Source organism: Lepisosteus oculatus, chromosome 7, assembly GCF_040954835.1.
Source record: "Lepisosteus oculatus isolate fLepOcu1 chromosome 7, fLepOcu1.hap2, whole genome shotgun sequence".
Classification (NCBI taxonomy): Eukaryota; Metazoa; Chordata; class Actinopteri; order Semionotiformes; family Lepisosteidae; genus Lepisosteus; species Lepisosteus oculatus.
Genome location: NC_090702.1, coordinates 56164940 through 56188083, shown reverse-complemented (window position 1 = coordinate 56188083; position 23144 = coordinate 56164940). Strand labels below are relative to the sequence as shown.

Below are 23144 nucleotides of genomic sequence, written 5' to 3'. Positions count from 1 at the left end.
CCAGCGGCGGGTTATGGGAGGTGTTGGCCATGCCGGGCATCCGCAGGGCTGGCGCCGGGTGCCACTAAGGCTACCACTGGTCCGGGTGGGGTCCGGGCCAGCTCCCTGGCCTCGCTTGTGATCCGATCGATCGCTGGTGGTAATGTTTATTGCTCGCTTTCCCAATAAACATGGGAACTATTGGGTCATTTTTTTTTCTTGTGTGCAAAGGATAGGTGTTTCCATTCACAGCTACTGGTTAAGGGTACTTATGTGCATAGGTAAGTTTCAAGAAAAGTGACCTAATACATTTCTGGGCCTAAGGGAATTTAGCATGCTGACAGGCTAAAAAATTGAAAATCTTCAGACTTGAGACTTGAACAGAAAAGACTTAGAGGCCCTGATACAGGTGCTGAAATCTTCAAAGTCACCCAACTGGATTTCTTCAGAATGAGCAGTGAAACATGACACAGAGGACAGCACTGAAAACCAAGTGGGCATGCATTTAAACAGAACAGGAGGCGCTTCTTGACACAAAGGGTTGTGGGAGTCTGGAGAAAGGTGTTAAAGTCGATGCCCTGGTTTCTCTCAAGATAACTGCTGGTTGACGTTCCTGGGTTAATGTGTTCGAGTGTCCTGACTAGCCAGATGGGCTGTGGCCTCCTGTGGTCTGTGGCTTGTGATGTTGTATGAACACCACAGAGTGTCTACAGAGTGTTTAACACCCTGAGGATAAAGGCTCACAATATTGCGCACCACCATTAGATACCAGCAGGCAGGCAGTCTAGTGTGTTTTTGTCACAGTCAGTTTAAGATGTTAAGCAGTGAAAGTAGTACAAGGCTTGTTGAAACCAGTTCATCCTTTCCAACAGCTCTTGGGCAGTTTCTCATTTAAAGAGAACCAGGTGGGGGAGATGTAGCTTTTGAGGACCAGAGTTAATGGCTGATGGTTTAACAGGTGTAGGTAAGGTGTATTTTAAATTCTTTTTGGGGAATGTGGGTCATATGAGATTTCCTTTGGCAGTTAATGTCCTCCAGACAGTCTGGGGCTGAGCCAACAGAGCACAAAACCGAGATGTTCTGGGCTCACTTGTTCAAAAATATTAAAGGAGTGCTTGAGGTTCCATTTGGTTTTATTTCTGTAAATCATTAAAAGCAGAGAATGCCTTAAAACAGTTTTCATTTTCTGACCAATAATTATAGCCAGTTTATAAGACAGGATCACTTTATTAGCCATATACAATGTTATTGCATTAGGAATTGATTATTTTGTGATGGTGAGTAATTTCATGATGTCTCCTGTAGACAGACACACATTATCTTATTAAAGCTGATATTCATACTTGGTTGTCTGATTAAATTATATGAAGTAAAAAAAATAATTTGTGGAATCACAAATTTAGTAACAGTTTAACTTCTTTCTTGCATAATATGGCATTCTCCAGATGGTGCCTTTGTGTTTGGTTGATTCAAGGTACTGTAAGTCATTAAACTAATGACTGGCATTTTTTTTCTCCAAAAACGTGGCCAGGGTTACTGCGCATGTTAAACTTTCCTGCCCAACTCTCCTTCAGTATGCAGATCTTTCTGAAAGGAAGCATGAAGGGGCGAATAAAAAAACAAGTAATTTTAATGATTAAATGGTTTTGCATTAAAAGAAACTTTCAGCTTGCTTGGAAAGATAATGTCCAGAAGTCTCACCTCTGCTTTTTGTTAGAGGTAGTTTACAGTATGGACATTCATCGTCATTTCTAATTATTTCGGGCAAAAAGCAGACTAGAGTAATTATTAATGGGAGATAGTCTTTTACTCATAAAGACAAGATTCATTAACCTTGAGTTTTTGTCTTGATACAGGTGAAGTGGTAAAATCCCACTTATGCACAAACATATTTGCTTCAGAGGTTCATGTCCTCATAGAAGGGCTTTTCACACATTCTTTGGTGAAATACGTTGTTAGCAACCATTAACCTTGAGTTGTTACAGCATGACCACATCAGCGTTATTTTTTTGTGCAAAAGAATTGGATTTGATGAATATCAGGAAAATAGGCTCCAGGTAGCAGCAGCACAGAAAGGAATAAGCAGCTTTCTGATAATGGATGTGCGGAGTACTGCAAAATAAAATGAACCTATGCCCTGTCAGTAAAAACCAGAAACGGGTTGTTTTTCCTCCATGATTCATAGATATTGTGTTTTTGTTTTTTGATTTACAGCACATTTAAGAACACGTGTTAGCAAATATCCTGCTTTCTGTACTTGGGAACTTTGAGTTGTACACTACAAAGAGATTTCTAAAAATACCTTTAAATCAGATTTAGTTCATGCTTTAGTAGAATTCTCACTTTCACAAAAAATAATCCAGATACGAAAGGGGCCTTGAATTAATTAGTTTCTTTTCTGACCTTCTGAGTATATTTTAAAGCTAAAGGGTATAGTTCAGAGTCCAATCAACAGATTATAATAGCAAAAGCCTGCGAACACCTGGCAGGTGCTATTTAATGTGGAGTTCTAGATGCAGGGATCAGGGCCGTCGACTAAGAACAGAACATCAGGAGGCTGCTTCTGGGAAACATTTCGGACTCTATGTTGACGCGGCGTGTTCTATATGATGTGTGGCAGCAAAGGAAAGTCAAGCAGAGTGTAAGGACATGCCGGCAAAAATACAGCATTTTAAATGGGGGTCTGCAGGGTGAAAATTGCAAGTGCGGCAGTAAAATGACATTTAGAATATTACTGTATGTAAATTGTGGTCATCAGGTCACAAAATAGACCTTGCTCTTCTGTGGACTGATCCCAGAGCAGCAGCCAGATACAGTACATGCTCATTAAAGGAATGTCCTGCACTGGCAGGGTGGAGGAAGTGAACCTTTTTCATTTGGAACAAAGAGGACTGTGAGGGGCCCTATCAGTACAACTACACCACCACCACTGCCACACAGCGCCTTTCGTATCAAAGCCCTTTATATGTAGGGGTGGGCTTACTGTACGTCATTTCCCACGAGTGTGTAACCTGTCTGTAGAGCCACTGTGATGCCCAGCATGAGAAACTGCTTCACTAGTAGAATTAAGGGGAGCTTTAGGGATGCGAGTCAGGAGTGGGGTTGAGTTTAGTCAGGACACTGTGTTTATGAGGTTTATTACCCCTACTCTTCCGAACACGGTATTTAGGATCATGGCCAAGTAGTCAGAACCTCAGTTTAACATCCCGGCAGTGATGCCTGATTTTGATTATGTGGCTTAGGTTTTCTGGGTCCAGGGAGATGCCTTTACACAAGCAGCTGTGGGCGTACGGGACAAGCTGCCCAGTCTTGCGGTCTAGCTGGTACTCGGATCTCACCCAGTCTTTAGCAATGTCCTCGTGTAAATTAGCTGCTCATCACCATATGTGCTAAATGAACCCAGCTGCCACTCCTGTTGTGTGACCATTCTTATGTTCCTTTCTCCTGTAGCTTTCTGTGTTCAAAAAGCGGTGTCTCTGGGATATGCAATATAGCGAATAAGAGTGAACAAGAGTAATGGGTACCTTTTAAAATGCTACTCCTGTACTGTCCTGTAGAAGTGAATTATGAGTTCTGTGAGAAAGGGACACACAGTGAGCACGCCTGAGGAAAGCAAATACAGAGACATTTGTAGACCTCTCCGACACACGTGTGTGCACTTTGAATACAATTAACACTGGCTGTGCTTGATTAATCCAGTAGTCTGAAATGCTGTAAGCAGTCCAACTCTGGCCTGAGAGTCTTTTGATGAGCCTTTCCTCCGCTAAACAGACATTGTTGAAGGTTGAAGTAGTTCAAGTAGGGAGCTGCGTCAGCATGTGTCAGGCTGCAAAGGAACAAGTAAAGGTTTATTCTCTGCTGAAAAGAGAAGAAAGGAAATGCAGTGTATCGGCTTCACACCCGAAGAAGGCTGAAATGTTAAAGGTTGATGGTCAGCTCCATATAATACATGCGTCTCGGAGCCCTGCAGGGCTGGGCCGCCTGTGTCTGTGTTAATGAAAAATCCCACTGAAGCCGACACCCATCACTGCTGGATCAGCAGTGCTCTTCCCTGATGGCTCTCTTCTCCTCTGGAGGAGCTTGGCAATTACTGCTACCCATGGCATGTTCTCTCTGCCTAAACGATACCTCGTTCCATTTGCAATATCCTTAAGGCCATAAAGAAACTTCTTCCTTAATGAGGTCCTTCTGAGCTAGATTTTTTTTTTGCAATTATGCTCTCCTGCCGAGGAGACGCGCGGTTCTGATGGAGAGTGTTGATATTGGTAATGTTCCGGCTCATGTTGCCGATGGCTGTAGGGATGAAAAACGCGTCTTTTTCTTTCGTGCTTTTAGGTTGAACATATTGCTGGGAGGGATGACGCCGCTGTACTTCCACGTGGTGAACGTCCTCCTGCACTGCGCCGTGACGGCCCTGCTGATGCTCGCCTGCGAGAGGACCGTGTTCCAGGACAGGCGGCTGGCGTTCCTCACCGCTCTGCTGTTCGCTGTCCATCCCGTGCACACAGAAGCTGTGAGTGTCCAGATGTTTCAGGCCCTTGCTTGCTAGCAGGAATAGAAATGCTATTTTTATTCCTTTTGTGAGCACAGGAAGAGGGTGGGGAACGGGCACTAGGTAAGACGTCACAGCAGACTCTATTCAGTGAGAACGAGAGATAACATCAGGTTTCCAGAGAAGAGCAGTAATATGCATGCTGGCCATATTCCACCACATCTGGCCGACCTACAACTTCCTGTGGTTGGGGAAAAAAAAACTCGTGCACAAGAAACTTGCATTCCTGAAAGCACTCCATTACAGAATTACGACATTTTGGAAATTAAAAGCATGTTTGCCGGGTCGATGTTAACATTTTGTAACATTTCTTTGAAGAAGACGGTTTGCCAAGTGTGCACCCTCTCTCTGGAATTGAAATTCAGCTTTGCACAGTTGGTACAAAGGTGTGAGCAAACTCAGGAAGCACATTCAAGCAAGAAAAATGAAAGTAAACTCTCAGGTTACAGCATGTGCAAAACGGAGCAGGCGAGCAGAGTGTTGTTGCCAGTGGCTGTTCAAAAGGATCAGGATAATGTGCAGCACAACTCGTGCGATAAGTCCCCCACTGAAAGCAGGTACTGTGCAGCCTGATATCTGCTTTCAGTGGGAGCTGATTGTACAGCAGCCCTGTGCTGAACCCTCACTGGGAACATGCTGTACATCAGCGAGGACAGTCCTCGTAGAGCCCATCTTGCAGATGCCTGGGGTACAGTGCCCAGCTATCACATGAGCACTTTAACAAAATCCAGGCTTTTTCTCCTATCACAGGTAGAAAATGAAACTCCCAGCACTGTAATTGGCTAAAATAATAAGTACCATTCATTTCCACATGTAGCCAAGCAAGGAAATTTCCTGCTAGGCATTTCTCACATCAAGATCAGACTCCAAGCTGTATGAAATAAAGGCATTGTTGTTCAATTTGTTTAAGAGCTTAAGATGAGAAGCTATTCAGCCCATCTAACATGTTTGATTGCTAGCAGATAATTGATCTGAGGATCTCATCCAGCCCGTTCCTGAAATAAACTGTTATCAACTTGGACTGTTGCAGACTGCAGCTATCCTTTCTGTAAATGTCTCCTGTTCTGGGTTGTAACACTTCCCACTAGTCTCCACTGGGGTAATGTCCAGTGCCTCTGAGAATTTTGAGTATCCCTTTTTAAAGACTGAAGGAACTGAAGCTTTTCAGCCTGTTAGTGTAGGACATTCTCTTAAGCCCCATCTGGTTGCCCTTTGGGGGGGGGATTTTTAAAAATAAATTGGTGACCAATTTTGTACACTATTGTAAATGTTGTATTGCTCAGTAGTACATTGTGCAACTTTTAACATTGCTTGATTTCGGTTCTATGCATTTAGCTTTAACCTAGTATTTTTATTGCTTTCCCATGATGTAAATGATGCATTAATATAAACAATATAAAGAGTCTTTCTAATATGTGGCTTCTTCCAGTTCAGCATTGGCCTTATTTGTCCCATTTTGTATTTAAAGTACAACTTATTGGTAACTGCATGTAGCACTCCTCACCTGTCTGTATTAAGTGTCACCTGCCACTTGAATGGGGTCTAAGTGGTTAGGAGTTTTTTAGCAGCATCTACAGTACAGTGTTTCTGCTAATCCTCCCAATTGGATAGAATTGGTGAAACTGAGTAGTTTGAGCTACACCTGAATCTCAATCATTAATATTACTTAGAAAGAGCAGTAGTTCTAATACGGATCTGCTTATGACATCACCACAATTTGAGTATTCACTAATCTGTATTCAGATCTCTATCCGGAGTAACTATTTCTCAAAACGAATGCATTTTTTCATGGCATTCCCAAACATTGTTTTTATTTTGCTTTTTGATTAATTCTAAAAAGAACAACGTTTTTAAAATGGCTAGTTGTTTTTGGGAACAAAGGTATTTTTCCTCCTCCTGCAAACTGAACTCCTGCTCCATGGATCTCTGAGAGCGGCGCTGCTTTTCCTCGTGACGGAGTGGGAATGTGGCCGGGAGCGTCGCTCCTGACCCGTGACCGATCTAGAGAGACGCCGCGGCCGGCCGGCCTCCTCCTGGGCCTGTACGCCTCTCTGGGTGTTTGTTACTGCTTGACGTTTCTTCGCAGTGCCAACAGTGAGCATGAGCTCGAGCAATAAAGGCAACAACGGTTCTCTCGTGTGCGAACGCCAAACTGGCCCTTCCTTAAAGGGGGGCTCCGTGTGTGTGGAGTGGGTTCATGCCGTACGGACACTGATTGGGCAGCACTGTCCACAGCTCTCACATGTGCACAGATCGGAGTTTCCCCCTCATTAGGGTCCAGACTGTTGGTGCTCCACAAGGATACAACGATAGGTGTCTTTGTTGGGCCTTCAGTTCATTGGCTGTGACAGAACTGCGATTTTTCTGTCAAGAGACAAGCTGACCAGGTGAACCAATTGGTAAGATGGTATGCTCACATAATTAAAATATAATTGATTATAATTATAGCCGTTATATTCACCAATGTCACATCTTTTAAACTGTCAGAGCCTCCGAGCCTTACTGTCTTGGATTTTTAAAAATGGCTCAGAGTTGAAGAAAAATCACAGATTCTCCTGCTTGCCCTGCTCAGCTCCCGTCTCTGGTGTGACGTCTGAACGCCTTCTGTCCATCTCCATCACGCCTGTGACCCTGTAGCCCCTGTGTCCTTGCTAATGCGACAACAGATGTGGTATTTTAGCTCTTCCTTCTGTGTGAGGGCATGCCAGTTTCCTTTGCGCTAGCCACTGCAAGGTAAATTAGCATAGTTTACTGGCCAATTTCCCTCTGCTGAGCTCCTGCAGATCATGCGTGACCAGTAAGAGCCTATCCCCTGGCGCAGGAGTGCCAGTGAGAAATTGTCTTGTCATGTTTGTTTAGACTCTGCAAGTTGAGCTGGCTGAGTTTGACATAGACCAGTGTCTGGCAAACTGGACCTTATAAATTAACTTCCTTCACACTGGGTAAGAACGGCAGCTAGGCCTGAGCTACCCCACCCCCTCTGGGGTTTGCCTTTAAACCCGACATCTTTACAGACCATGAAAATCAGTTTTACTAAAAGACCAAAGCCGGGCTGGAGTCCATGGGTGAGGTTTATAATAAGCTGAAGTGAAAGTAAGGTTTTGTCTGAACCATCTGCTAAAATAATGACAAACTGTAAACACCTCTGATTTATATTTTACTTTTTAGCTCCAAAACATTCTCTTTGCATTGGCTCCAGAAAGACACTCCAGGCTTGTGTAAGCTAACTATGGTGTTAAATGTAGTGTTGTGTCGAAAATCAAAAAGTCTAATTAGTCAAATTACGGCTGTGGTGCAAGTGTGGCCTGTAAACACACCTTTTAAGTTCATTACACTCCAGGATTTCAACTGCTGCTTTCTGCGAGCTTCATTGTACAGCTCTGGGAGTTAAGCCTTTTTTCCTTGCCTCAGTGTAATTTCTTTACTTTTTTTTTCCCTCAACAACTTGTCTATGTGGAACTGAATGCTGCTTTTCACACATAAGTAAAAGTGCTGCTTCAGGGTATTTTAAATATACATCACAAACAGTATATGGTTACCATACTGTAAATACTGTGAGATATATAATAGTAACACTAGCCTTATATAGTCTTAAATATTCAATATTGTAAACAAATGGATGGAACATCTTGGTATGAAGCCAAGCTCTGGCTCTAGTTGTAATGTTGCACGTTTCCTTCATCTCCACTGTGGTTTCAGAGTAAAAGAACAGCCGACAAAATAAGACTGAAACATCTGCTTGCACGAGCTAATGGCCAGAATACAAAACGCACTCCCATTTAATGTAACAATTTAAAAAAGTATATGTACTCTGGGGTCTCACCAGGCAAAACAGATCCCAGCAGAGTCTAAAAGAGACTTAAGTTCAGGATAATGGCTTCCTCTTGCTTAACTCTGCCCGCCCATGTCAGCAACATGCAGACGTCACACAGAAGGATCCCCAGTCTACAGTCACACCCAAGATTGTGAGCTGCCAGCATTAACCGCTGAACAACAGTGCACTTTATACTTAACACACCTTAAATAAAAATTAACTATTGTTTGTGGAACCAGCAATACAGGTTTGAACTTCACGTCCAAGCAGGACTTTGCTGGCTTGTAATATAAATCCTGTAGCAGTGGTTCCTGGTCTTTTAGCCCAGTGGCGCTCCTCATTACAGGCTAACTTAATATTTGGGCCACATTTTTATTTTATTTTCCACTTTTAAGAAGTGGGTGTGTCTGCCAGGGTCATTCTCACCTATGTCTGTTCATCTGTTAACTCACTGTAAGAGCTGCCATTAACATAACAGCCAGTGAACTGAGCTGAAGTATTCGAAACAGTAGCCTTGAAGTTGTGCATTTTGATGCTAGAGACTCACTGAAGAAACAAATTAAGTAAAAGGGACATAGTATTCCTCCAGGATGGGGCTGGGAAGAGCTGGGATAGAGACGGTTTTCCTACAGAACCGGGGCTGGGAAGCGCTGGGGTAAAACTTGTCACCCTGTTCCTACGGTATGCTCTGTATAGGGTTGTTTTCACACTGCTGAATACGTGGGACTATAATCTCTGCTGCACAACCATTGGAGCCACTAGTGCTGAATGAATACTAGATCGTTAGCTCTTTTCCTTCACTTTCACGAACCTGTGATAACATTGTTTAATTAATTGGGATCACGGTACAAATCAGTGTTAACAGAACACTACTCCCTGCTGGGACCAGCTGGAAAGGGGCATTGTTTTCCTGGAAAACGGAAGGTTTCCTTTTGTGATTCAGCTTGGTTATGCCATTGGCAGGCTCTTTGAGGTTACTGGTTCGTCAGTTCAATACGGTGAAGAGAGATCACTTGATTTCAGTCTAATTAATAAGCAGAATAGCCGTGCAGGAAGGTGTGGGTGGTGGTGTTTTATAATGAGTTGGCATTGCCTGGTTCCCTGAACAGGAGGCCTGCTGTACTGCAGTCTTCCTCTGGAGTCTAAAAACCGACTGCTTTGTCAGGGAACGTGGATGTCGGTGTGACGGTGGCTGGAGAGTCAGAGTTCACTGCCCCCTCCACCACCGGCTCAAGCAGGCTGGCTTGTGTCGTCAGGGATGCAGTAACATGACCCTGCGACAGCTGGTGGCCACAGGACCGGTAACGGTGCTCCAGCTCTTGAATAAGTGAAGAGGAGTGCAGATGCACGGCCTGGAGAGGGGACGCAGACGGACGGATCTTTGTCAGTAGCAGATGAATTATGAATGTCTTCCCTGTTGGCTGATGATCTGGAAAATGAGAAGCTCAATTTTAGAAAAGATCTTATAATCACAGAAATTTCTTTGTTTTTACTGTCCCACGTTATTTCAAGTGATGGCTACAGGACAAGAATTCAGATGCCTATCCACATTTTCATGGGGTAAGCGTTCGGTCCGTCCTGGTCACCCATCAGGGCGGTGTTTAAGGTGGTTTGGAGTCGTTCAGTGGGGACAGATCAGCTTTGCGAGTCTCTCTCCCTGTGAAGCCACTGGGTTTGGGCTCTCCTGCTGGGGTAAGGGCACACAAGCCTGTGTTGATAATTTGGCTCCGGGAGCCCTTGGCTACTCTACGGTTTTGCTTCCTTTGATTCTACTTTGCCCCAGTGTGAGGGCTGCTGCCCTGTTCCGCCCCTGCCAGGGTTCAAGGGCTCAGAGCCCCACAGCCCCGCTCTCTAGACAACATTGAACTCCACTCTGCCTCCAAACTGGGTGTCCTGGGGAGAGTTAATTAGGTCTTGGGCTGGAGTAGAGCTCTACACCGACTGGGACCGAGGTCACAGACATGACATCACTTCCTGCTCCCTGCTCCCAGACACATACTGTAACACACATTGTAACACATCCGCAGGCACCCGAAGGGCTCCTTCTAGAGCTACAGTGGTTTAAACTTGATTTCATTCCGTTTTGAAATGTTTCTAAAATGGTAGATGTCTGCAGCATATATCTGGCAAAGAACGCAAAGTTTTTTTTAAATTGCTTTTCTGTCAAAATGGCCGCAAACCCACATTGAGATCTGAAGATTTGCATGAAAATAGTCAGCCTCTCATGTCTGAGCCCCTCAGGGCTGTTCCAGTGTGGAAGTATGAAGCCAGTCTCGCGCTCCTTTTCAGCTGAAGGTCTTTAGTACAGACGCAGTGCCCCTGAGGAGCAAGGCCTTTGTTTCAGACTCCCTTACTGGTCTAATAATCCGCCTTTTAACGTTACATACAAGGTCTTGCTGGTGCACAGTTCTTGGCCGAGTACAAGACCCAGCTCTTCTGAGGGAGGTTCAGCCCAGCCAGTCAGTGTTGCTACCCGGCTTCATTCTGCATACTGGTCCCTACAGCCATCAGGGCCCTTCAGCACACGGTCACTCGAGAAGATGAGCCGAACTTTTACTGGCTTCCTGTCAGGTTTTAATGTCAACTTCAGAATCCTCCTGCTCACCTATAAGGCTCTGCGTGGCTTGGCACCTCTGGACCTGTCTGAGCTACTACTATCCTACTCCCCACCTCACAACCTTCGCTCTTCGCCTGTCTTCGCTCTATAGGTGACGGGGTCTTCTCCTGCTGCGCCCCAAAACCTTGTAATTCTATCCCTATAAATATCAGAGTCACTTTCCCTGAGCACCTTCAAACCAAGGCTCTGAAATTCTTCTTCAGAAGGACGTTTATTTAAAACTGGATCTGTGTACCCCGTTTGCTTTCCTACTATATTCAAACTCTCATTGTAACTGTGTAATTCTGCTATCTCATCTCCCTGTGTATCTTTGTTTCTCTCTGTAAAGCACTGAGAAGCCACTTTTAAAGGTGCTATATAAAATAGTTTATGGTTAACTCTAGGACAGTTCAGTCCCTCTGTCTCCTCTGCTGTGTCTTGTGAAGCCTAGCTTTGTGTACACCTCAGGGGTGAGTAATCATGCAAAAGCGCTGCACCCTGCACTGTGTGCCCAGAGGAAATATCTACTCTCCTGCTGAGCCAGAGCCCATCTTGTAAAGTCTAAGGAAAATTCTTGCTCATAAGCCAGGAGATCAAAGGTTCAGCAACAGCAACTGAAAGCGCTTCCAGCTGTGCAGACCTGTAAACCTGCATGAGCTGTACCTAGAGTGGAAAACCTTAGTCAGAAGCAGGAATTGGCTTTATACAAGAAATGCATACAAGGCATCTCTTTGCAATGTGCTGGATTTTCACGTGTTTCGGCTAGTGATTGCTCCCAGATGTGAGTGCACTCGTTAGTTAAGAGGGAAGGCTGTGCATACTGCCTCTGCCATCAGACTGACGGGTCACAGCAGTGCTCTGCTGGATTGTAAGACTGTGGAGCAAAGCCATCTATTGTAAGCAACAGTAGTCCTTCTGAGGAGTGCACACAGAGAGGGGGGAGATAGGCTTGAACACATTGCTTAGCGGAGAGGACAGGAAAATCTCTGCCCACGACATCCACTACATTCCCGTTCATCATGAATCTGCACCTCCAATGCCATCTGCAGTGCACTGTGCTTGCAGAGCGTTGAGGAGCAGTGTGCTATTAGAAAGTGTCCCTTTCCCCACAATGGTCTTCAGAGTCTCTAATCCAGCACTGAGGTTTGTTTTTTAAAATGTTACTGTCAAGATCTGAATGAGTACCTTTAAGAAGCCACTCCCAACAGGCCTATTGTTTATTTTACGGAAATGTGAAGTGTAACCATGAAAACTGGTGATATTTGCAAAAACCAAAGTGGAGTCTGGTGTTGACAGAGGTCACACTTTGTACACGAGTTGTTGTTGTGTTAAGTGCCACATGGAGGTATAACCAGGGGGCTCTGGGGCCTGATTTAGCCGCGCTGGTGCGGCAGCAGACGGGAGGAGCCGCAGTGCAGTGCCGTTCTGCTGAAGCCAGTGGGAGTCCGTCCCCCGAGGACCGCCGTGACTCCCTTCTCAAAGCAACCCCTGAGGGACAGGCGGCTGGGACGCCAGCTCAGCCTCGCAGGGGGCAGGCTGGGAGGAGAAGCTCTGCATGCTCTCTTGCTCGAGACGTGAAGAAGACATCTCGTCGACCGGTCTTACCTGCTGCAGCCAGAGTGCAGCTTGATGGCAAATCTCCATTTTTCTCACACTTTGTGGGGCAAAGAGAAAGTCGCTGTGAAACAGTGCTGGTGGAAGTATCACAGTTTGATTTAATTGAAAGGTAGTCTGCATTCCCTGTAGTGACGTGTTCTGTGCAGCAAGATTCTCCACTGGTTCCACAGATAAGATCACTTTATTGGCCAGATACAATTTCTTGCATTAGGAATTTCTTTTCGCAGACCCCAGCTTGCTCTCCATGAGACACACAGACAGGGAGAGAAGCTTGGGGTCAGAGCACAGGGTCAGCCATTTATACGGCGCCCCTGGAGCAGTTGGGGTTGAGGGCCTTGCTCAGGGGCCCAACGGAGTAGATGCAAACCGGCAACCTTCTAGCCACAGGCGCAGATCCTGAGCCACAGAGCCACTGCTCCGTCCCATCGAGCTGTATGAGGCAACACCTCTGTTTCCCTCTCAAGACCTCAGCGCAGGCTGGTTTAGATAATGGAAAGTGGTTCTCCAGTGGTACTTTCTTTACGTTTTGATCTGCAAAGCTGCAGAGAATTTTAGAAAATTGTGTGGAGGAAACCACACTAAGGTTTTGGCCTGGTTTCTAGACCGTGAGAACTGGGGTTCTGTGCGGTTTTCAGATGCTGCATCTCACCAGACTCCATCTGGACATTTTCAAAACGCAGAGATAGTGAGATAGCCGGCAGCACAGATCGAATCGCAGGTCCCGCCAAGTGCACGAGAGAATGTTTGTTTTTCCTGGTGTTGCCTCGCCAGATTCTGTCTCTCCGCGAGAGCAGCGCAGTGAGATTTGCATCGCAGTTTGATGCGGGGGGGTCCGCAGTGGGAGTCTCTCCAGACACTGCGCCGCTTCGAGCCTGCTGACGGTAAATAGCAGGCAGGTAGACCTGTCCTCATGCCACAGCCACGCCTGAAATAGCGACGCCCGGCCCTCAAGCCTTCATCACTGTCTCGGTGCAGGAAATTAAATGGACATTTCTTCCACAGGTATCTGGAATTGTGGGGAGAGCGGATGTTCTGGCGTGCTTGCTGTTCCTTCTGACATTTCTCTCCTACACAAGGTAAGTCTTTCAATTTGTAGAATTTGCCTACGGGGGACAAATTACCTGCACGAATGGCGAAAATGGATATCGAGTAAGAGCTTCCCTGAATAACGTGGCTCTTTGCAGCGCTTTATCGAACCATTTCAATGTAATGAACTTCCTAGAAATACTAGGAGGCATCTATAATCTGGACTGCAGGGCTCAGTGAAGGGAACCCCTGGCTTAATTACTATTTTCTGATTTAATTAGGTTGCGCTGGAGGTTGAGAAAACCCATCGGCAGCCAGCAGAGTAGCCAATCCTTCTTTGCAGGGGTTCGGGGCAGCGACAGAAGCTCGCTCCCTGCCTACTGTACATCGGTGTGTGCTATCCTGTACAAAGCACACAATCCTATACAAAGACAAACCGTGTTTAGAAAAGATCAACGCGAGCTTGTAAATCTGTCACTAATAGCACAGCGGCAAGTTTTTAGCCATGCATTTAAATTTCTAGAAATATTAAACATTCTTTACCAAAATTTGCAAGTCTAATCCCAGAATTCCCATTCCTGCCAAAATCAGAACCGCGTCCTGCAGCAGTTGTGCAGCTGCGGCCCAGTGCGAGATCTCCTGTCGCAACCTGGGGAGCAGGCACTGAGCCCTTCTCACGCTAACGCCATGTCTGTAAATGTTTGGGTTTTTTTTCCACTCTAAATGTCTGTAAACGTTCTATTAATAGCTTCTGTCCTGGTAACACTGCAATTCATGACCAGTGCCAGTAAAACTCTTGGACTTTGAATCGACACAATGACTTCATGTTACAGAGGCTGGCGGTGGTAAATTACTGGCTTTTAGTGTGAGGCTCGGCAGCCACAGCCGGTCGCTCTCCCTGGAGAGCCGCGGGCTGGCTGGGGGCTTCGGAAGGGAACATCAGGAGCCTGTGTCACATCAGCTCCCTTCTCACATAATTCCTCTCCCTCCGCCACTGGGATTATCATCTCTTTGTGTGACTGGAATCATTCTCTTTCGGATGGAGCAGACCTATTTCTGCTGCCACTCTCTCCACTCTGAAGAGTGTGCTTGTCGGGAGCTGTAACTGGAACGCACTCCTGATATTTCTCCTTTTTTGGGATCTTCACCTGGGTGAAATAATAAAGACTTAGTCCTTCTGCTCCTCCTAGCAGTGCCAGGGCCACTCCACAGGCCTGATTGCAGATGAGCTGCTGCAGCATGTGGGGGCGCAGCCCAGCCCTGACTACAGGGGTACCCCGAACCTGGAGCAACGTGGTGAAGAGGGTCCCCTCATACATCTGTAGCACTTGGGGATCCTTTGGCACTATATATAAATGCCATTTAAGAACTGTTTTGGAGTTGTAAAATCAGTTATATAAAATTATAAATATTAATTATAATACAATTATAATGTTCAGGTGGGAGCTGCATCAGCATGCGTAGGCTGCAAAGAAACAAGTAATAGGTTTATTCTATGCTGAAAAAAAGAAGAAAGAGAACACAACGTTTCGGCCGTGGAGCCTTCTTCACGCCTGAAGAAGGCTCCACGGCCAAAACGTTGTGTTCTCTTTCTTCTTTTTTTCAGCATGGAATAAACCTATTACTTGTTCCCATACAATTATAATAACAGCTGTGAACAACTACAGTCGTCCAAAGAATCTTGAAACACTTAAACTCAATTTTGTATGCTCGGTGATATGCAGATTTTCTTTAAGTGAATATCGCTGTAAACGCATGGTTATTTCTGTATTATCCATCCATCCTTTTCCTTAGCGCTTTATCCAATCCGGGGTCATGGGGGAGCTGGAGCCTGTCCCAGCATGCAACAGGCCAAGGTCAGGACAGGGTCAACGCTGGTCATGCGCAGACGCAAAAACACGCACACGTCCGCTTTTCCCAGACGCCAGTTCACCCAGTAGTATACCTCTGGACCAAACCTGAGAGGAACATACAAACTCCACACAGACAGCACCCCAGGAACTGTCCCCAGGGCTCCAGTGCTGTGAAGCTATTGCTGTATTCATTTAGTTTTTACAAACTTGTATCATTTCTCGCTCGGCTGAAAGAAGAAGTCCCTTGGCACCCTCTGACACCCATGGCCGATTTTCAAGGGTGTGGTTGCCCTGAAAATGCAGTTTTGATGCTCCTCTGGTTCCCTCAGTGATGCGTTTTCTTCCTTTTGCGCAGGTGCGTGGATCACAGGGGATCCGGAGAGTGTTTCCCACCCACGGTGTCCGCGGGCTGGCTGGCGCTCAGCCTGCTCCTGGGGACGTGCGCGATGCTGGTGAAGGAGACGGGCGTCACAGTGTTCGGGGTGTGCGTGGTGTACGACGTGCTGGTGATCTGTCAGAAACCGCTTGTTTCGTAAGTCGCTTGTAGAACCTTTTCTGGTTGTTTGGATCAGTTTGTTCCTTCGCCAAGGACATCGATTCTTTAATTATTGTTTGTTGGCAGCAATGACTTTTGACTGTTGTCTTCCTGGGGGCTTTGTTGCTCTGAGGAAGTGGAGGCAGAGATCTGGAGTCCCGTTTGCAGGCAGGAGCAGCAGGGAGTTTGGAGAGCTGGATCATTCTTGCGATTTAAGAACTTAAAAATGGACTGCTTTATTGTATCTGCAGCTTGGGTCAAGAAAGTTACATTTTTAATATTACAATAGCATCTCAGATGGTCAGGGTGTGATCTATTGATATCATAACTATGGTGACAGCAATGGAGGTTTTAGTAGCTGTGTTTCAGATGTTGTATGCTGTTATGTTTACCCCCCTCTGATTTTTTTTTTACCTCGTGGCAGTGTTTGGGTTATTGGGTATAAATTCTGATTTAGCAAAATTAAGTGTTGTAAGTCCTTTCTGATTTCCACCTTGCCCAATTTCAAAGCCTTAGCAAGGCTGGACCTGGTCAGTACAGGGGTAGATCTAGAAGGAAAACTAGGTTGCTGCTGTATGTAATGCTGGTGGACCTGTAGGTGGTGCTCTCCCCTCTGCACCGGAATTTACAATCCACTGCCCCAGTATGATGATCATTAATAATCCCTGTTAAAATCCCACTCTGCTATTGTACAGTCTGGCCTCCCTATATTTCCCCCTTAATTAAATTGGTGAAGCTGTTACACTCTCTCTCTCTCCTCCCCCTGCTCTAAAGTGCACGGCCGCTGTGTGTCTCTCAGGTGGGGCTGCTGGTGCAGAATGGTCTCTGTGTGTCTCCCAGGTGGGGCTGCTGGTGCAGAATGGCCCCTGTGTGTCTCCCAGGAGGGGCTGCTGGTGCAGAATGGCCGCTGTGTGTCTCCCAGGTAGGGCTGCTGGTGCAGAATGGCCGCTGCGTGTCTCCCAGGTGGGCCTGCTGGTCAGTGGTGGAAGAAGTGGGTGCTGTCTTTTGAAGGGTGCTTGTCTTTTTGAGGCAGTTGTGGATCCTTTGTGTGGAGAGGAACTTGGCAAATGCAAGCAGTTATGTTTCCATTGTCATGGGCCTCAGAGGCAGGAATTCACCTTTGAAGAAAATGCTGCAGAAATTGATCGGAGAGAGAGGGAGCTGGCAGTGTCGCTGCTGTGTAAAAGTGACAGTTCCTCCCTCTGTGGGCGTCGGGCCATATGCTGAAGTTTGGATTTATTTTTTTTAGAAAGAACAAATGATAGATCAGAAAATAAATTGTTTTTATTTACTTGGCACATCAGTAAATAACAACTGGAAGAAATGTATGTGGAGCCTGGAAAACAAAAGCTGCAAAGCTTTTTAAATTGCACACATCTTTTATTTATGATTTCCAGCTCGAAGTTGGTTTTATTTTTTGTTTGTGGGGCAACATTCCACTGCTGTTTTTAAAATCTCATTGAAATATTTTAAAATAGTTTACATGTTATTTTTTTAAATACTCCCTTGCTAAATGTGAAGCTTTTTTTCTCCCCCCAAATGGCAGCAGTGGTGATCCTGAAATAGATATTTACATTTGGGTTTTTTTCTTCCCCAGTCGCCACCCCCTTCTGGTGGTCATTTTGAATACCGTGATGTGAATGGTGGGAGTTTATTGGTCTTCCAGGTCTGACAGGCTGGTTACCCATCATGACTGCAAACCCACTGAAATGCTCTTTCAGGAGAAAGCAATCTTATTTTAATCTTGAATTGTTAATTGCTATATTGCTTTTCTTTGTGCCGTAAGTCAGAAATTCAACCTTCTTATGACTGTTGCGATTTTCCCATCAAGCCCAAAAATCCAGACATAATGAGGAGCAGTAGAGATGTAAAGGTGTGCAGTCTGCTGTCAGCTGCTCCATTAATTTGATTTTTAGTGTAAATTGCCCAAAGGAAATCAAAGGTAAGTAGTCTTTTAAACATGTATGTGCAAAAAAATCCACAGTGCTTTAACAGTATATTACTGAAAGAAGACCCGTCTGTTACATGCAGCAAGTTCAATTAAAATGCAGCGTATCGAACACTGCGTTGCATTGGCATTTGGGTTTGTCAGGTACGGCTTATTGGAATTCCTTACCTACAAATAAATAAAACAAAACGCATCCTAGGTTGCTTCATGAAAAACTGAAAGCCTATTCAATCTTATTGTGCTTGAAAGTAATACATTAAAAACAAGCAGGCTCAGAAATCCACTGGGATCACTCCATCTGAGCAGAGGATAAATTGTTTGCTGAAGCATGCATTTCAAATGTCACTGTTAATACATTCCTGACGGGGACAGGCAGAAATCTTTTGGAATGACTGGGGAGATGGGGAAACGGGAGGTTTCACAAAGCAGGTCCGCCACTTCCAGCAAAGTTAATTGGTTTGAAAGTGCGTTTAATAGCACAGATAGCCTGATGCACAGCATTTAAAATCGGCTAGTTTCAGTAAAGCCCTTTTCAGCTTATGCTGCTTTGGTAGCTATTATAATGGGTAAAAGTTATTAAAATGGAACAAATTGCTAGCTATAGGATTAATGCCTTTTGTTAGAATATAGGTGTATGAATGTTTCTGTGCAATACTATTTTAGCCTTGAAAGCATGGCTGTACTTTGTGACGAGCTTGTGACGGTGATGTTACTGGGCGTGGGCAGACTCCTGGCTTGGGGAGTTTTGGGGCTCTGTGGATCTGGCAGTCATCACAGTACTGCCACTGCTCAGATGGGACGACTCCAGAAGAAAGAGACTTCTTGCTGTGCAGAAAAGCACCACTTTCCAGTTCCCACACTCTGTGGCTGCCCTGGGGCCAGGACTCTGGGAGTCTCGTCCACTAAGGAAGCAGCAATTCCATTTGAAAATGTATCTGACAGCTCAGAAGCTATTGCCAATACTGCATTTTAGACAAATATGCTTTCGTTCACAAGCTAATCAGGGGTTAAAACGGGGAGGGGGGGCTCTTCAATTATTCAATGTACCTCGGGGATCCTGACTAGTTATTGCAGAAACTGTCTGACTTCCTTTGCATCTTGTCATCTCAGTGTGTGGTTCAGCCACTCATTTGATGCTTCATTAAACCTTAATATGAAGACAGAGTAATTTTATATTTTCCTTGTGACTGTATACTGTACATTACATAAGAACAAATGACTAAACCTAAAGATCAGGACAAGGCTGAACTCCTAACGTGTGAGTAGGGTTACAGTTTTGTAGACAAATGCAGTGAGACGGGTAACACCTGACTGGAGAATTTCGAATCTAGTTACTATCCATGTAAACTAAACCGAGTAATTAGAGATCAATAACTTCTACAATAACATGTAAGATAAGATCACTTTATTTGCCATATACATACTGTATACTTGCATTAGGAATTTCTTTTCACAGACCTCAGCTTCTCTCCCTGTCTGTGTGTCCGTGTGCCTCAGGGAGAGAGCACACAGACAGGGAGAGAAGCTTGGGGTCAGAGCACAGGGTCAGCCATTTATACGGCGCCCCTGGAGCAGTTGGGGTTAAGGGCCTTGCTCAGGGGCCCAACGGAGTAGGATTCCTGTGCCGGCCGCGGGATTTGAACCCGGCAACCTTCCAGCCACATGCACAGATCCTGAGCCACAGAGCCACCTCTCCGCCCTAATGAACACAATTGTAAGACCTAAACTAAATGATCACCAATGAAAATAATACCCCAGGGAATAGTCACTGTGGATTGAGAAAAGGTAGGTCTTGCCTAACCAACTTGTTAGAGTTCTTTGAAAAAGGAGCAGCAGTAAAGGATATTCTGATGATATGATTGTGTGGATTTTAGATGTCCAGAAGACTTTTGATAAAGTTGTTGGTATGACAGTGTGGTTTGGTTGGCAGCAGTTTGTCTGACCGGAAGGCTGGAAGTATTGCTAAGGATACTGTACCAGTCATCCCGGTTTCTCACTTTTCAACCCCCTCTGGTAAGTGTTACAGGAACATATATTAATAATAATTGCTTACCCTTGTATAGCGCTTTTCTGGACACTCTACTCAAAGCGCTTTACAGGTAATGGGGATCCCCTCCACCACCTGGATGATGCGACGGCAGCCATAGTGCGCCAGAACGCTCACCACACATCAGCTCTCAGTGGGGAGGAGAGCAGAGTGATGAAGCCAATTTATAGATGGGGATTATTAGGAGTCAGTGGTAAGGGCCAATGGGAAATTTGGCCAGGACGCCGGGGTTACACCCCTACTCTTTTCGAGAAACGCCCTGGGATTTTTAATGACCACAGAGAGTCAGGACCTCGGTTTTACGTCTCATCCGAAGGACGGCGCCTTTTTTTTTTTTTAATAGTCTAGTGTCCCCATCACTATACTGGGGCATTAGGACCCACATGGACCGCAGGGTGAGCCCCCCCTACTGGCTCCACTAACACCTCTTCCAGCAGCAGCCTTAGCTTTCCCAGGAGGTCTCCTATCCAGGTACTGACCAGGCTCACACCTGCTGAGCTTCGGTGGTTTGCCAGTTGTGAGTTGCAGGGTGATATGGCTGCTGGCACAAACGTCCAGATTCAGAGACGGTTTCTTCCCACAAGCTGTCAGATTACTGAACTCTACCCCTGCCACTGGCTCACACTGGTGTTTTTCTCACACTGCTTGTCTGACTTTTTTTAAGCTGTATGTTATTTAACTTGTTGTTGCTGCTGCAGTTTTGCAATTGTTTTTGGTGATTCCTTAAATGCATTTCTGTTGGAGCCTACATGCAAATTAGCATTTTATTGCACTTGTGCATCTGACAATAAACTGACCTGGAGTTCCTGGTAAAATAATTCTCAATATGCATGCAGTAGACATTTAAGGTAGTGTATATTTAGTCAGGAAATGGTGATTACTGATAATAGGATCTGTACCAAGACCAGTGCTCTTCCAAGTCGGATCGATGATCTGTATTTCTTTATTTAGTCAACTAGTTTGCTGATAGTGGTAATGTAGGAGGATTAGCAAATACTGTAGACGCTGCAAAGAAAATTCAAATGGATGTAGACGTAATTCAGGACTGAGTGAACACCTGGCAGATGACATTTAATAAAGGCAAACGCAGAGTGTTACATGAAGATGGCAAGCATATAATCTACAAATATCACCCACAGCTTGGAGAAGCTAACTATAAGAGATTTAGGTGTTTGCATTGGCACATTATTTTCATTTTCTAGACAATACGGTACCTAACTAGAAACTATGGGGATGTCCATTTTAACTTGCAAACAGGAGACACATCTTCATGCAAAGGGTTGTGGGAGTCTGAAGCTACTCTCCCCTGCTGATGAAGTTGATTCTCTGAGCTAGATGAGCCCTGAATGGCCTCTTCACTTTTGTAACCACTATTGTGTTCTTAGTGTAGGTCATGTGTGTGATTAAGAACATAGTAACGGGGCCCGAAGAAGGCTCCACAGCCGAAACGTTGTGCCTCTTTTCCTTTCAGCCTGCAATAAACCTTCACCTGTTCCTTTGCGACAAGGGAACACTACTTAGTTAATCACCTACAAGAGCAAATATTGGAATCTGTACTGTTCCATGTGTTAATAAGCTCTAGTCTGGAGTCAATGATGGATTAAGCATGTAAATCCACTGCTAGAATTTGTCATTTGAAATAATTAGCATAAAACCAGTGATCTAGATCAAGACCGTCAGTATGCTAGAATATCTAATTTGGGAAGAAATGTTAATAGCTCTTTTGATCAGTGGGACCAGAACCCTGCTGAGAATTAAGGGTCTGGTTTACTCTGTTGTAAATGTTGGTTCCTTAGGTTGTCCTCATTTTGTTTTCTCACTGTACATTAAGTTGTTCTTTTAGCTCATTGAATTCTGATTTCTGAGTCTCTCAGAAGTGAACCGTATCTGCTTTAATCTTAAGGATTCACAGATTTTCACTGCTGTGCCTGTAGTCTGCCTGAAAACCCTGCTTGTGTCAGGAAATGTTGTGCTACCCTGTACATCTCCAGTAATAAAATATGACCCACATAACAACCCAGATGACAGCAATTTACACCGCTTTGAGGAATGTAAATTATACGGTAACATCCCGCCCCAGGGAAAGACGTTCCCATTTCTCTTTAATTGTTTGCGTCAAGGTCTTCTGTTTGTGGTGCACCAGATACTGTAGGTGTCTTTCTGATTAACTCTGATTTGTGCTCACAAAACCCCTTTGTCTGAAGGCGGGAGGAGGGGTGCCACACTTTCACTTCCTGGGTGACCAGGAATATTGAATCCCAACCCGCCTCAGTCACCAGTTTGAACTTGAAGGTTTTAATCCACATCAAAGCAGGTGCATGTTCTCGTCGGGACTGAATTTCCATGTTTTGCTTCCTCGGGTGAATGATCATCTGTCTGCCGTTGTAGTCAAGCCTGCGAATGAAAGGAAGCTGTTGAAAACCTCCGGTGATGAGAAGTGCTGAGGCTTTGCCAGGTTTTGCTGCCTTAATGTTTTTATGTTTTTTGAGCCTTATGAGTGGAACAATCTGTGACCTTGGGGTCAGCAGTCAGCTTTGTTTGGCTTCAGAAAGCAGGTATAAAAGGCCTTTTTTAGTGAGGCCAAGTAATATGATTACAGCAATGTACCACGCAGATTTTTATAACACAACAAAACCAGTCTGTTTTGCTGCTGCAGGTCCTTGGGGCAGAAGGTTTGTGCAGTAGTTTAGTAATTGATTGATCATCGTATAGGGACAACACGTAGAAGATGGGGACCCATTTCATCCACCCACCTAGGAGACGCACAGCGGCCATTTTATACCAGCAGCCCCACCTGGGAGACACACAGCGGCTGTTCTGCACCAGCAGCCCCACTGCACAGCAGATCAGTTGGTGAGGTGAAAAACTGCTTCACCGGGTGGATTATGGTGGAGCTCTAGGAAGGCCTGAGTGTTCAAGCGGAGTTGAATTTAGCCAGGCCACCAGGGTCAACAACCCTACTCTTTTGGGTGGTGTCCTGGCATCTTTATTGACCAAGCACAGGACATGCTGCCCTTCAGATTCCTGTAGCACAGTGCCATGATCCACCATTCTGAGGCACTGAATTGTAAATTCTCGGGGGAGGAGAGCCACCTACAGGTTCACTGACACCACTTCCTGTACCTCACTGACCCGGTATTTATTGGTGGTCTCGCATCCACAGTATCACCTGTGACT

General features: G+C 45.2%; 1 protein-coding gene across 1 annotated transcript in view; it reads left to right on the top strand.

Moving 5' to 3' along the window:
• Positions 1–23144, top strand: part of tmtc1 (transmembrane O-mannosyltransferase targeting cadherins 1) — a 128605-nt gene that overhangs the window by 2084 nt on the left and 103377 nt on the right. The window contains exons 2-4 of the mRNA XM_069192869.1: positions 4315–4492; positions 13561–13634; positions 15793–15969. Of these exons, the coding sequence (XP_069048970.1) occupies positions 4315–4492; positions 13561–13634; positions 15793–15969 (429 nt within the window). The remainder of the gene's footprint in view (positions 1–4314; positions 4493–13560; positions 13635–15792; positions 15970–23144) is intronic.